This window comes from Chlamydotis macqueenii, chromosome 3 (genome assembly GCF_036417535.1).
Source record: "Chlamydotis macqueenii isolate bChlMac1 chromosome 3, bChlMac1.mat, whole genome shotgun sequence".
In the NCBI taxonomy this organism is placed as follows: domain Eukaryota; kingdom Metazoa; phylum Chordata; class Aves; order Otidiformes; family Otididae; genus Chlamydotis; species Chlamydotis macqueenii.
Genome location: NC_141558.1, coordinates 26,610,546 through 26,626,604, shown reverse-complemented (window position 1 = coordinate 26,626,604; position 16,059 = coordinate 26,610,546). Strand labels below are relative to the sequence as shown.

The 16,059-nt window shown below is 37.9% G+C and overlaps 1 protein-coding gene across 1 annotated transcript in view; it reads left to right on the top strand.

The window, feature by feature from the left end:
* Positions 1-15,777, top strand: part of HMGCLL1 (3-hydroxy-3-methylglutaryl-CoA lyase like 1) — a 78,998-nt gene extending 63,221 nt beyond the window's left edge. The window contains exons 8-9 of the mRNA XM_086744015.1: positions 10,408-10,533; positions 15,161-15,777. Of these exons, the coding sequence (XP_086600141.1) occupies positions 10,408-10,533; positions 15,161-15,277 (243 nt within the window). The 3' untranslated portion in view covers positions 15,278-15,777. The remainder of the gene's footprint in view (positions 1-10,407; positions 10,534-15,160) is intronic.
* The last annotated feature ends 282 nt before the right edge of the window (positions 15,778-16,059 follow it).

The window sequence follows — 16,059 nt, the reverse complement described above, 5'->3', positions numbered from 1 at the left end:
CCTTCCTTATATCCTACATACTAAAATAGAATAAAGTATTGTTTCACTCAGGGGATTATGAAAATAGAATTAAGAGAGATTCAAAATAGTAGTTGTGTCTGAATAAAAAGTGCAGGGTTTTTTTTAGCAACATTAACTGTACAAATTATTTTTGGCCTAGACTTTAAATCTAATATGGAGTGATAGTGAATGTTTGAGATATATATCTATTCAACTTGAGACAGGGTGCACAATTCTTCATTTCTGTTGTGAGATATATCTCCAGAAATGAGAAGAGGAATCTCTCACATTAGAAAATAACTGCTATGAGGATATACTATGTATTGTAAGTATGGAGCATATAGTGTGTATTAATATAAAAAGCAAAAGATAGCATGGATTATGGAAAAACTAAACTAGAATTCAAAATTCTGCACATCCTTGTAGTATATTTTAAATTAATCTGAACGACTAAAACAATGCATAAAGATTAACACCTTTATACACTTGATGAAAGTTCAAGTGATTTCCCAGTTCTAAGTAGCAAATTGTATCATTGTAACACATGTACCATGTTGGAAATGCGTGACTTCCTTTAGAAATCTTCAAGTATCTTCTGTTGCAAAATAAGTAGCCTTGGGAATTAACAGAGCTGTTGCTTTTCTTTTTCCCTCCTCAAAAAGATTAAAACTGTAACAGCAGTTAAAAAGATGAAAACAGACTTTTGTTCTCTTGTATAATCAAGTCCTTTTCTTTCTACTGGCTTATTAGCGAACTCTGGTATTTCATTGATTGTTACTGAGATCTGCAAGAGGAATCAAATCTATGAACTTCAACTGCAGGTTAGAACTTGTGAAACACAGTGAATTTTGCATCTCAAGTGGGGAACAAAGCCATAGGCAAGAGTTTTGTGGTTCACTGCATGGGTGTCCCACATTACCCGACATTTAGGACATTTATTTAGAAGGAAGATGAAGAAAAATCCCACACCCTGAGTAGGATAGTACCACTGCTTGACTACTGGATACATTTGTGTTTGGATGCATGTGTTTTTAGCTCCACTGCAGAATCTGCTCCTTTTCTAAGTCAGCTAAATCTTTCTGGTTATTGAGAGGGGGAAAAAAAGTTGGACTCTAGCCTAGCTTGATTCCTATTAAATAGATGAAATGAGAAGGAAGATATTATAATATTTACAACAGTAACCTGAGCAACTTTCTGGAAAGCATAGGCACTAACACTAGAGGAAAAGCCTTGGAAGCATGAGATACGACTAGTCATCTACTTTAAATTGTAATGTGCAACAGATCATTTAATGTGTCATTGGTGCTATCTTGTTCAAAACAGTAGACAAAACTTTCAGCAGATGTTCTGGTATGTGGCAGAGACAAAGGAGTCTTGGAATGAAGGATATTTACCAACTTCCCCCTTGTTCCGTGTACTGTCACATCTAGAAGACTCAAGTGTAGTTCTAGTTGTCAAAGTGTGAGTGGGAACAATACTAAAATTCACTAATATCTGGAAAGGTCTTTTCATTCTAGATGTGGAAGCTGGTTATGCAGTTGAGATAGGACGCACTGGGTGAAGGTGAATTAGTTGTGGAGGAAAATGTCCTTGTACTAGAACTAACAGGCGTTAATCTTAGTGTCCAACAACTTAAACTGGGGTCTCACCTTTAGTCTGCCTTAGCATTCCTTGGAGAAAGCTACACAGAAGAAGACAGAGAAGAGGCCTACCTTAGCATACATTTTCAGACACTGGAAGAACTTGTTAGAATTCCTGATGCCATGCTGGAGTCCCTGCACCCATGTTGGTCCATTGAACTTTCCCAGCTTCCACGCCAAGGAGCCAGTGGTGGTTTTCAGACTGTGAACACTACACATGTTGTATGGGTGATCAGCCTCAGACAAGAAGCTGATACTTCTGTAGGACTCCACAGCACATCTGGAGATGGGCCCCAGGGATGTGTGGGAGGTCCCCATTTTTGCTGACTGGGTGGCAGATGGGTGTGATTTCAGAGACAATATGGGGAAGTCAAAACAAAGTGGTTTTTGTGGGTGGGTGATGTTCCTGGCTCTAGGGGAATCAGGTGCTGCTGTGTGAAGGCTCTGGCTGAATTGAAGTCAGATGGGATTTTAAATGCTGTTACCGTTTCTTTCCTTTAGATACACTGATGCTGACATACCATAATACTACAACAGAATTAAAATAGTCCTACTTTGCTTTTCCATCTTTCTAATAAATTCCATAATTGCTACGAATTTATTTTATAAAAATAGATGTTTTCTGCCACCCACTTGTTTTGTTTGCTGTCTTTGGTACAAGCTAGTGTCCTCTGCCACTTGGTGCATGACGCTGGAAGTGTTCTGTTTATGCAAAGTGAGGGAAATTAGACCTCCAGGAACAGTTTTGGCCACACAGCTTAAGTCACAGAGTGAATCAACAGAAATTAGTCTTCCAGTAACTAGACAGGTTGGGAGTTGGCAGAAGCTAACCAAGCTAAACAACAAGATCAAAAGAATTTGTAGTTTCCTTATAAGATAGATACCAATAAAAGGGGTATTTAAGACAGATAAACTAGGTTATATGTTCTCTGAATGTAGGAAAAAGTAGCCTTTTCAGATACTGTGATGCTTGGGTCAGACTTGCCATTTTCATTCATGGATTCACCTGTTCCACATTTGCCACGTGGACTCCAAATACTAGATTGGTGCCTTTTCCTGATTCTCCAGAGTAGCACTCTGTCAATATTGTAACTCACAGTGAAGTGTGCTTTCTGCAGCCTGCATCTCAAACATCAATTTTTACCTGTGCTTCCATCCTTCATCCAGCCCATTCTCAGCTGATGTCCCATAATTCAGCCATTATGATAACTCAGCCATTTTATTTTAGTGGGTATGTCTCTACTCTGCTTATCCTCTGTCAGCCATCCCTTGCAAAGTGAGTGGGTTTTGTTTCTTATTGGACCTCCAGTGTCAGCAGTTCCAAACGTGCTTTCTCCAGTCCCAGCAAAATTTTTGTGTCCCAGAGAAACCCTCAGTAACTTTACCACCAAGTTAAGTAATCTTTTTATCTTCCTTGTCCATTCAAAGCCCTCAGGTTATTTTCACTGGCATGTAGCACATGGCAAAAACCTGGGTGTCACCTGGCTCCATGTGACAGATAACCTGGTGCAGTTGTTGTATCTCTGGCTTCCCCCTTTCCTTCCAGATCACAAGGTTATTATTTTATACACTCTACTTGTTTAACTCATCTTCTGACTACGTCCAGAAATGAACGTCCATTGAAATGAATATCCTGCATTTTTAGGTCAGGTTATTTCACAGGACATAGCAAGCAGACAAACTGTTAAACTACCGGAGGATTACATGACAGCAGCAGCTTCTGCTGAAGAGCATCTGGGACAATAACTACTTGAAATCAGCAGCAGCTGAAATCTGGCAATGCCCAGGGTTGCTTGAGGAGGGAAGGAAGGGAGACAGGAAAGTCACTCGGTGCTCTGATGGTCATCGCATGTTCGTGGGTTTCGACAAGACCTTGAAATGTGTCTCCTGCTCCCCCTGCAGGTTTTGTGATCCTTAGCAGAGGAGCAGCTCGAATTGTGTGCAATCCTCAAATTAGCAAACCCTAGTGTCTTGTACATGAAAATGAGTGCACGTATTCAAAAAGGGAGCAAAATATGCCTGCATAGGCAATACTGAAAGTGATTTGTGAACGTCTGCTTCCCAGTTACTAGCTTCGTTATGGCATAGGATTTTGATTTCTAAACTTTTCAAAATCCTCAAAACCAGTCTCATGTTTAATGGCATTGATTCCCCCTAACCATCCGTGGAAGTTCTCTGAAGAATGGGATCCACAACATAGATTTCAACTGCTCAAGCCTGCTGGTGAGAGGTTTTCTGTACAGATGATGTGCTGTCAGTCTGAGACACAGATTTTCCAACTCAGTTTTCAAGAAACTGCTTCATAGTTCTGTGTTGAGGTTAGGGAATGAGCATGGTCAGTTGCTGCTCTCTTGACCCTTGGGCATTTTTGCTGTAGGGCTGACCAGTTCCTGACAATGAGGTGGCACTTTCCTAAGCTTGTAACTTAGTCCAGATTGTGTGCTTTCATAAAAATCAGTGCTCCTTCTGTGCCAAACTTGAGAGTGCAAAGCTACAAGAGTATCTCCAAGAAGCTCGTGTTAGAATTATTGAATATTAGCATAACAAAGCATTTTTCTTCCCCAAAACTTGTTCTCGGAAGTAGCCAACTCCATTTTTCACTAAAACTTTCCAAAACAATGCAGCCCGAGGCAGAGACGAGGCATGGAAAATATAAGTTCCAGCAGTTTAAGGCTGACAAAGTAATAAACAATTGAAAGTAGGGCCTTGTGATGGAAAGTGTTAGGGAACTTTAATTCTAGATGTCATTGCCAGCTTTGCTTGTAATAAATGTGTCAGTAGCAATATGAAAAGATGTATGCAATAAGTTAAAGGAATGCTATATTAACCTATTTTATGCAGCACGTCTGCCCACAAATTGCTTGCATCTTAGTATGTTTCAGGAGAAAATAATTTTTTTTTTATGAATGTATTAATTTTTTTAAGTAAATGAACTGGGAAATTATAGACTTTAATGTAACAGTGACACCCTGTGGTCAATAGTAATGGAGTTAACGCTGAAGTGTAGTGTTTTCTTTTGTGATCTATTAATCTTTAGCAAGACCAGACAGAAAAAGAAATGGGAAGGAAATGTAGTTAATTTTCAGGGTTTTCCGCAGAGACATGTTGTCCCATTTTATTGCCTTACATGTAGAAATATATACTTCTAATTCCTCAAATATTAAAATAATATTTTTTACCTGCATTTGTTTTACTGAAATAAAGGGAGATGGCAAGCCTTGATCTTAAACAACTTGATAATATAACTCATGGAAAGGTCTCTATGGTCACAGCCACTTTACGAAGCGTTGCTGACATAGTTTGTTATATTTCTATGGTTATCTGTATTTCTACAGGAGAAGGTTTCCCTGATGGCATACCAAGTAGTGGTGGGTAGCAGACTGATGCTAGAGAGGCACAATAATAGGACAGTACCACACCACACCGAGAGTGCCCGCTAGGCACCTACAGGGCTGCGGGATTAAACAGCTGGAAGTATTTGTCATATGCTGCCTTCTGTGTGGACAGTCTTTGACCTAATGCATTTAGGTCTTCCTTTTTACTTCTTCCTGCCTTCCTTCTCCCTTCCTTGAACAAATACTGAACTAATACTACTGATATTTTGTCATATCTATGTGCACCTATCCTTAAGGCACTGTGTTACTGAACTTCACAATGCTGTGGCCCCTAAACTTTCTGGGACAACAAATGTTTTCCTATTTAATACCTATTTTGTGCATACCTGGGATCCTTGATATTATAGTTTCAAAATCTCATAGTTTAAAAAAAAAATCCCAATTTATGAGAGACCCAGTTTATAATCTCTGATTTATTTCTCATGCATCCCTGGAGTTACTGATGCTGATCTTGCAGTTTTTAAGAGAGGGATAAAGTTAATTTTCTGTCAGATGAAGCCAAGTTTAAAGATCAGTAAGGAAGGAGACTAACTGTCCCATCAAGAAGTTATGGGGAGGTAGTAAAGCAAACTGAGAAACATGAATCATTTATTATTCACTGGCAATAATGGCTTCCTGTTAAAACTGGCTATTTGAACAAAGGTGATGAATTTAATTCATTGCTCTCTCAATGGGGAATTAGGAAGTTAGCATGGGACAGGAGCAAAAAGTCTTCTGTCTTCTCTAGCGAGTAAGCTACAGCTAGCCAAAGCTGAAGTTTGGAAGGTGTTCAGGAACCACTATCAGGAATTTAGTGATTCTCAAAACTCTGCAAGTGTCAAAAAAGATTGGAGCACTTATGTTGTCCTGGAAGCCAAGCCATTGTTCATTCACACACATGTCCATATGTAAGCAGTTCAGTGAGTGCTTGTCTAGGACATATCCTACGAAATAGCTGCAGTGAAACTTCTCATGAATCTCAGCACAATTTAGTGCCTGTCAGGAAGTGACAACGAGGCTGTGGGCTTTTTAAAGATCTCATATTGACAGTGGATGTTTTTCAGGCTCAGATCGTTGAAAGGCTTGAAACTCATTATCTCCTTTAAAAGCCTTACAAATATTGGACATGTGGTGACGGAAGAGGCCTTGTTTTACACATTATGTCAATTTTTAGCTTTTCTTTTAGAGCCCCTTGTGCTTTTAATGGCTACAAAAGCAAACAGCTTCATAGCTGCTCAAACTTGCAGAGAAGTTATTTATTAGGTGCTATTTCAGACTCTGTGCTTGGACAGGCTGGGCTGTAATATTAACCTCCACATTAGTTAGTAGTGCTGCTGAAGGATGTTTTCCAACATCTGTTTTTAGCAGTGTTAGAATGGAGCTTAGAGTATGGATTATTTAAGGACTTTTTGAGTGGGGCCACACTGGAGATGAACTGCAGTGATCCTGCACATGAATCAGAAAAGACATTGTATTTGCCCATAGCACATGCAAGAGCGGACAGATGCAACTGAGCCTGCTGCTGCCATAGCACTGTGTTACAGTAGACATCTTATCAGAAGTGTTGTGAAGAGAACTTTAAAGAACAATGTCTTCAAGGCAGAGAACTCTGTTCATTGCATATTAGGAGCACTGATTTGAAGATGTCAGATTTGGAGGTCAGTCAGAGCTGCTATATTAAGTACACCTTGTCAAGACCTTCACTACAGCTGGCTGAATCTTAAAATGGCAAATCCATCCTGATGCAGATACAATTATAGAGACATAAACATGTTTATACACTATTTCTGGGAAGTAATGACTTAAGTGCCGTGTACTAGGATGACAGCCGCCATACCAAGGATGTTACCAATGTAAAGCTAAGACTAGATTCTTTCCTTTTTCTGTTTAGCCAGAATAGTTGATGGTTTAAAAGATAGCGCAATTATCACTGTCCATCATCTGGAGGTTACTGCTCTTACTGCTTACCCAGCAGAAGACATAATTTTTTATACTCATGCATGTATGTTAGGCTAAAATGGCTGAGCTCACTCCAGTCTCCAGCGGAGGCAGTTTGAATTAACTCAGAGGCAGCTGCCTGAGAATACTAGGATGTACTTAGGTAAAGATGTGTATTTCATGTTACCTTTATGTTGCTGTGGTATGCCATGCCCCTCTGTGTAGTCACAAACGCTTTAAACAAACAATAATAACCAGCATGTACCCCAGTGTTCTGAGACTTGCACCGCAAGTGCAGAATTGCTGTGGCATCACAAATGTTTGTACAAGCATATCAATAAATTAGTATGTGTATATATCCAGTGCCTTTAGAAGACACACCCTTTTAATGCTGGCAGTATATTGTTTCTTGGTTTTTCTCACAGTGAAAGAGACCCCACAGGAGAAGGTTCTTTCACCTTTGAACTGACAAACTTTTCTGGGTGTTTCCAGATGCTGCTTTAATTGTCACCAAATGCAATCTAGTTGATATTTTTCCCATTTTTGCACAAGGACAAACATTTCATGAGATAATTCAGTGAAGTTAGAAAATGACTGCTTATATGTTACTAAAGCTGTTTCTGAGTCTACTGATCTTCCTTGGGAGTTTAACAGTGGTGATGTACCTCAGCACATTATTTGCCTGTAGCTTTTATCTCCATGTAAAAGTTAATGAAAATACGTATATCTAGAAGAATGCTCTAGCAGTTTTGACATAACCTGACAGCTGGTGGAAAAGTCCGTGAAGGGCACTTTCTTCCAGTGTTTTATCCCTGAAACAGTCATTTCTCATGGAAATCTTAAAATCAGCCTGAAAGAGCAGGCGTGGTGGTGGGATGTATGCCTGTATCATACCAACACTTCTACATGTTAGTCTCCCTTTTCTCTTTCCCAGACCTTCACCATACCCTGAGCCTTAGGTGTGTTTCTGCAGGGACACTTGCAAGCCCGACAGCCGCCACTGTGGAGTCTGAAGCAATGACTTCCAGAATAAATGTATGGATCTTAGCAAATACTGCAAAAAGAGACAGACTTTCCAGTTGAAAGCTATCATAAATGCATATCCTCTGCGTATTGGACACAGATGTGTTGTATAACACTTTTTCTGACTGGTGGGTTACACAAACAAAGTATGTGACAAGTGACTGAAATGTGAAACGTACTTTGGTGATTCCCTCCATAATTCACAGATTAATGTACTTTAAAGTACAATATCCCTTCTTAGAGAGTCTCACTGTGTGAGCAATATTTAACAGTATGATCTTGCCTGTCACAGCTATGCACCTTGGCTCCTTTGAGATCTTTATTACAGGCCTTGAGCAGCTACCTGGCTCAAGGTAATGTTCCCTGGCTGAGAATAGGATCTGGGACAATGGTTCATTGGATTACTCTTTATTATTGCCCTCCAGAAATGTTGGAACTTCAAAGAGCCTGTAAGGCCAGTGATAAAAGTACAGAAAGCACTGTTAAAATTAGAAGCAAATACAACAAAACATTAGGGAAGTTTATTTCAGGACTAAAAAAACCCACTGGTGGCTATATTCAGAAAGAGGATTTAGCACCTGCTACATGCAGGACTGCATCTTTTGCCTACCTTGCCAGCTGTGAAGGAGAAGATCAGGCTCCCGGTCTAACCTGTGGGGACAGGTGGGTCCCTCAGAAGAAGAGAAACAAAAATCAGCTCGTTGTGCAGTCAGGCCTCTAAGCTGACCTTACTGACTTGAAAATGTGAGTAACAGGTGTGGTTTAACGTCTGAATCTCTTTGGACCCAAAATCAAAGTTGGAGTATTGAAAACTTATCTCTGCACAAAAACTCCTGTCATGAATTTGAGCTGTGATTGCACCCTGATTCAGTCTGCCTGGCTTCTAAACTTCTGGTGCACATCTGCCTAAATTAGCCCTAGGGGGAGGAGAACCCTCTAGTGTTCTTACGGTAGAGAGAAGTTGGTGTCTTTGAAGATCTGATGACCTCTCTGCCTAATATCACTGCCTGCCTCTGATTATCTCTACATGCCTCCAAAGGCATCTAATCTTCTTCAAGGGGAAATCTGAAGAGCTTTCTCTAGCAAGAGAGAGCCAGTGTCCTGTATCACATACCTAACATGTTAAAAAAAAAAAAAAGCTTCCGAATTTCAGCTTTATTTTAAAATCTAATCACAGAAATAAAGGATGCAAGACCTCACTAAACAAGTCAGTGGAAACCAAAGATTCGGTTCCTTTCTCTTCTTGACCAATCTCCCAGGGAAAGCTTTATCCCATAGGATATGTAATAGTATCTGTTGGGCAGAGTTGGTAACTAGTTTACTGTTCTTTATCATGAATATGCTGAGAGAGGATCAGGAGAGAGAAGGAGCTTGGATGGAGTAGGAAGAAAATAAAAATCAGAGAATTGTGAGTTTATGACAGCTGGCTGTTTTTTTCAAGTCTTAAATTAAGTGAGAAAACTTAACACTGCGCATCAATTACTCTCTTTAAAAATATTCAAAGTTTGTAACGTATGTCTATGGAGAACTTCAGTCACATCCAAGCTATTCAGTTATTCCAAGTATCTTAAAAACTAGGCTTTTGAATGCTGCTCCACGATTGTGTTAGGGTATAAAATTTGCTATTTTGGGTGTTGTGTTTTCTTCTAGACTGGTGAATATGACAAACAATGGGTCAGAGTCACCAGGTAAAGTACTTTAAGCTTGTATTTCCAGGTGATTTAAATTTTTGAACTGTTTAACAGATCTGCCAGAATTTAATTCTTCTTTACATTGTGATGTTTAATTTGGGTTTAAATACCTTGTAGTCTTCCTCTAAAACAAGAAAAAAAATTTACATGGTGATTTCATGATCTCTAATAAAGAGGAAAGAAAAGAAAATGAGAAGAGAGAAAGCACTAGGAGGAAAGGTTTTTGTGGAAGAATAGCCATTAATATGAAACACATTTTAAAGGGTAGATGTCCCAAAATCTTCTGGATGACACATAAATCAGATTCTAATATTAAGACTTCAAACTTGCAAAGACTTGTACATATGCTTAATATTACACATTTGAATAAGCACATGGATTGTGTTTGGTTGCCTGTAAGCCTTTGCAGGAATAGATGCAGGCTACTTACAATCATGTAGAGAGATAAAGATAGAAAAGACATAAAAATCTGTTTGGCTCTAAACCCACAATCATCTTATCTGCCAAAATCCCATGCAATGGACCGTTAGTTCTCTATTCCACATCTTGTGTTTGAAGTGTCTTGCCTTGTAAATGTGTCAGGACTAACACTGTTATAAGGAATTTCTTCTGAGAAACACATCCATTTGTGGAGAAATGTGTATTTTATCCATGGTAACTAATGTATATAGCCTGCTATTTATGAATAATTATAAATAATACTCTGTGCTGATGTTGCATTTTTGTGTTATTGTCTTCCAGATGGGAGTTGCTGTAGTGGATTCATCGGTTGCAGGACTGGGTGGTTGTCCCTATGCAAAAGGTGCTACTGGAAATGTAGCCACAGAAGATGTGATATACATGCTTAATGGTCTGGGGATCAATACAGTAAGATATTTTTACTTTTCTAATAAAGACTTTAAGGAAAACAAAAATATTTTTCTCGAAAACATACGATACATACCTGACAGTTACTAGTGCTGTACAGTAAAATATGGGGAGCAAATAGTAGTTTTCACAGACTCAGTGCTTTAACATGGCTTGACACATAACATGAATGATATTGTCTTCACTAGAAATTTAGAGTAGAACTGGTTTGTGTATTTGACAGGAATTTGAATTGCTCAGTAGCAATTGCTTTGAGTCATTGCTCTGCCTCAGTAACCACAAATAAAATCACTACTGTAGACATTGCCCCAGAAGGCTGATCAGCTCTACACCTGAAAAACTGAGCGGACCTCAACTTTTTTCACAGAGCTTTGGATTTGGTTCGTAGTGCTTATTGATTTGTTATCAATTTTTCTGGCTTCAAAGTAGAAAGAAGTTGTGATGTCTGGAGCGCAAGCACAGGATACTGCTATTTCTCAGGTATCCACTTAATATATTTCAAAATTGTACAAAATCTCTTCCTGTCTAGCAGTCTTCACAGTCATTTTTATTTCCAACACTCTTCTTGGAGGAGAGGGCAAAGCAGCTTATCTGCACTGAACTGTGCTTTAATGAACTTACCAGTGAGCATCACTCTTCAAAAGCACACATTTAGTGTCCCTGGCTTGGTTGGCATGTTAATTATTCCATATTCCTGGGAACCAAGTGATGCTGCCTTCTCCAAAGGCTCTTTGGTCTTCCTGTTGGTCATCATTGTTCTGGAAATGTGGCTTAATGAGTTTGTACTAACTCGAGCAATACAATGACTTTACCTTTAACTTAGACATAGGCTTTGAGAGTCAAGTTCAAAGGAGATCACATAAAGACCTGCCAAAACTGCAGCATGTGTGGTTTGTGTTTAAACTACTGCAGAAAGCAACTGAAAAGTCTGCTGTCTGAAATACAACGATCTGAGTTATTGGCGAGCTTATTACTTGTCTGTTGGTTCAGTTTGGTGTTGCACGCATGCCGACAGAGTGCCTTGACATAAAAGGATCATGGAACTTGAATTGTACATCTCCTGAGCACTGTTACATCATATTAAGTACCTTCCAGAGTTGCTTTCATGTGCTTCTCGGGGAGTTCAAGGAAGGTGTCAGATAACTGTTCAGAAAAGGTTTAATCACAAGTGTCCATTGTACAAGTGGATAGTGTTTTGAACTGTTCATATGTGCTTTGGGGTAGCTTTTTTCATGAAAAAGGTGTTGGTTCTTTTGAAACAACACAGTTCTTTGGAATAAGGAGGAGAAATCATGCATTTCACTTTAACATTGCTGTGCACTGTAGACTTAGGCTTTTAGTATAGTCTTTCCTTGGACAAAATATCCATTGAATTTTCCAACTGACTTGTAGCAAAATGAATCAATTAAATAAAAATAGCCTGATTAAATTAAAGTTACCTTGTTCCAGGCTTCTTGATATGATTTATTAATCTGTTAATGATCTGGTGTCCAAGTAGGAATCTAGCTTGTCCTAAAAGTTGATACCAAATCCCATGCAGACAAGAATCTTACTATCAAACATTTACTTCTCCTTTTTTTTTAAAAAAAATAAAATTAGGCAATAGCAAGACAAAAGATTGCATCTTGACCCTTTTCTGGCCCATTAAGAAAAGAGTGGTTTACAGGATGAGTGACACAGAGCCTCAAAATTATTATCTTCATATGTGAGCTTTGGTCTTTGCAGTGTTGGTTGGTTTTGGTACCATGGCCAATTCTGTGAAGTCATTATTGCAAAAATCTATTACTAAGTGTCTTGTTGTGTAATGGCACAAAATTAAATTATAATTACTAGTGCTATCCATTTGTAAGGAGTGCTTTCTCATGTTTCTCTCAGCTATACACTAGAGCTTTCATTTTGTTGACGGAAGTCACTTAAAGTGTCAACCAAAGGATGGACAGTATTTAAGTGTACATTATTGAGTTCAAATTGAGTAGATACATCAAGATAATAATTAATGCTTGTTCTATACTGTTCTTCAGAACATGTAACCTAGAAGTGACGTGTGAAATGAATCTCTAGCAGGCCAAATGCAAAATAACTTCCTAGCAGAGCCCATCTACAAAGAGATTTATTGCTTGTACCATGGCAATGGATAGATAATTATGTCATAGTTCATTAATGCTTATGCAACTTTGTAGGGAGACATGTACTTTCTATAAAAACAGTTTTATATATTTCCTATGTAATTACAGTAATAGTACTTGTGCTTATCATGCCTTCAGAGTGCTTGGCAAACAATAAGCCTTTCTGAGACGCAACTAAGTACTGCTAGCCTCACATTACTGACACCAAAATCAAAGTTCAGAGAGATAATAGACTTGGTATTTATGAATGGTGAATGAGAACTTATTAATTGAAGTCAATGGGAGTTAAAGGACTTTGCGTTCTGGCAGAAGCTTTTCTGACTTAAGGCACTTAGCCAAGTTCATAGGTCCTTGTCTTTGTGTTTCGTGGTTTTAATCCTTGGTGTCAAGGAACAATTCTGGATATAGGGAGTGGTTACCAAGTACAGTTAAGTACATTTCTAAGTATCTATCTGAAGACATATTATTTTGACTCAACAACCTCACATACACCTGTCACTACTCTTTTCCCATCCCCATCTGTGAGTCATGTTTGTGAATGCTCATGGTAATCCTCTTTGGTTCACAACACATATGTAAGAAAGACAATTTAAAAGGCAGAGATGCTTTTATTCTATCTAATGAATGTGAACTGTGAACATACGTTTCTTATCAACACATACCATATTATGCAGTGTTACAGTGCTGAAAATGTGAATTTTATATAGTTTGGGGTTTTTATTTTGCCGTCTTCCTTAATCTAGCTATGAAGTATGTCTATGGTGGTATGTTTCTCATTTCTTCCTAGTAAAAAAGCACAGATACTCGTAAGAATTTTTTAGATTTGATTATGTGCAATAGCAGTCCACAAACTAAGCCTAAGTAATGACCAATAAAGCATAAACAGAATGAGCTGAAATCACCATTATTATAACTGTATTAAAATGAGACAGTAATAAAAGGATGTATTTGAATTATGTTTTAGATTATGCTATATACTAGAGCTGATCAGAAACTTTGAAGTTTTTTTTCACATTAAAATTTTTTTTTTATTACATTTCCATGAAATAATTTCTATTCTCATTAACATTTTTAGCCAGTTCCAAGAATGAAAAAGGCAAAGTTTAGTGTAGAACATGGAAATAAGTGCTAGATCCAATTAAAGGATTAAGCATCTAAATCAAGTCTTGGTCTGAAGTTTAGTGCATAAATCCATAAGTATTGTGAAAGTGTATTTATGGCACAATACATCTTGTTCCCTTTAGTGCTGAGTGACACACTTCTTCCAGTTTTATGTGGCTGCTCAGTGTATTGGTAGTTCAAAGTCTCCTTTCACATCCTGTCTAGAAGAACTTTACTGGCTTCAGCCTGCAGAAGAAAAGGCTCCAGGAAAACCTTATAGCAGCCTTCCAGTACCTAAAGGGGGCTTATAAGAAAGACAAGGAGAAACTCTTTAGCAGGGCCTGTTGTGATAGAACAAGGGGTAATGGTTTTAAAATAGAGGCAGATTCAGACTGGATATAAGGAAATTTTTTTTTACACTGATAGTGGTAGAACACTGGAACAGGTTTCCCAGAGAGGTGGTAGATGCCCCATCTCTGGAAACATTCAAGGCCAGGTTGGACAGGGCTCTGAGCAACCAGATTTAGTTGAAAATGTCCCTGCTCCTTGCAGGGGGGGGTGGGCTAGATGACCTTTAAAGGTCCCTTCCAACCCTAACAGTTCTATGATTCTAGATTCCAATTTTTGGAGCAAGTACTTACCTCACTTATACAATCTAACTAAAAAAATTTTCTTGTACATAAGTAATCCAGGAGACTAATAATGAAGTATTTTTTTTTCCTCTTTCATCAGGGATCTGATTCCGTTTTAGCAATCAAGCATTTCTGATAGGTATATTATGTTAGTTAAAAAATAGTTGCTTGCCCAAGGAACATTTTTTTTAGCACAGACAGATCAAGCAACTGCAATTTTTTGCTCAGTTGGGCTAGCAATGTAAATTGTAATTTTACATTGAAGGGACCTTCTTCAAGAAGAAGATTATATTTATTCAAGAGAATGCAGGATCTCATTTTTCACTGAGCTTGGTTGCCAATACAAGTGTGTTTCCTCCATTTTCCTGAGCTGTAAATGGGATATTTACAAGCATGAAGTTTCTTAGTGTTGGGTGATAAATAAGTACAGCAGATATGTAGACACTGTATTTTTCTTCCAACTTTTTGTAGTTGTCATTCCAGTTCTTTATTCCAGATTCTTTTGAGTTTGAAAGATATTACTAGAGTATTTGGTCCCCTACTCTTAGGGTAAGAAATCACCCTCAAAGTGGTAGAGTCTTCCAAACAACTGGAAGCTGTGACTATTGTGTATGTCACTGTAATTCTGCTGATCTCCATTACCAACCTGTGATGTGAATCAGGAGCTTTGTTTGCAAAAATTGGACCCAGGAACAAAAGTACTGTGGAATTTAAGCATTTTCAACATATGCATTTATTATTCTTAACATTTTTCACCTCTTTTTTTAGGGAGTAAATCTCTATACAGTGATGGAAGCTGGAAACTTCATCTGTACAGCTCTGAACAAGAAAACAAATTCAAAGGTTGCACAAGCTTCCTTCAATACTGGAACTATCAATGGATAGTTAATAGGGTTTTTTTGTTTTTTTTTTTTCAGTTTAATTACATTTGTCATCTACCTTGACCAAGGACATTTATATCAAGAAAACAAACATAAGAAAATAATTTCAGAAAAGAACCAAAATAGAACCCATATGTAACTTTTTATTATGGGAAGAGTTCATGTACTGTACTGTGTTGTGAAGAATTGTCTGATTTCTAAGTAAGAAATAAATGACTGTAGTACAGAACTCTGTGCTTGATACTTCTACAGATGAGGAAAATGTATAAACACTGAGACATTTTACCGTATTTTAAATTGAATTTTAGTTCTTTTCAGGAAAACTGGTTAGAAGCAGCGAACACATAGTTAATTTATAATCAAGATTACTTTTAAAACAGTACAAATATTTGCAGTAGTTTATGAGATCCCACACTGTGTGTGGCCATTCTATTATGTGTTTTATTTATCTGAATCTTTACTTTTCATTTGTCAAGTCAATTGTGTTATGAACATGGAGCCAAATCTGAATTCACCAGAAGAATTTTTTAGCAATAGCATTTTTTAATTTTTGTTTTGTCTAACATCTGTTAAGTATATGGATGACTTTATCTTGTTCCAAGACTTTGTGGTGTCTGGCAGTCTGCCAGATCCTCGAAATCTAATGCAAATTTCCTTATTTGTTACATATGTTGAATTGTTGTTGCTTTTTTTTCATCAACTGTATTAAAAACTAATTATATGAAGCAATCAAAAATTGTCAAGGTTTTCAACCATAATTCGGGGTAGCAGTGTAGAAGTGTAGAA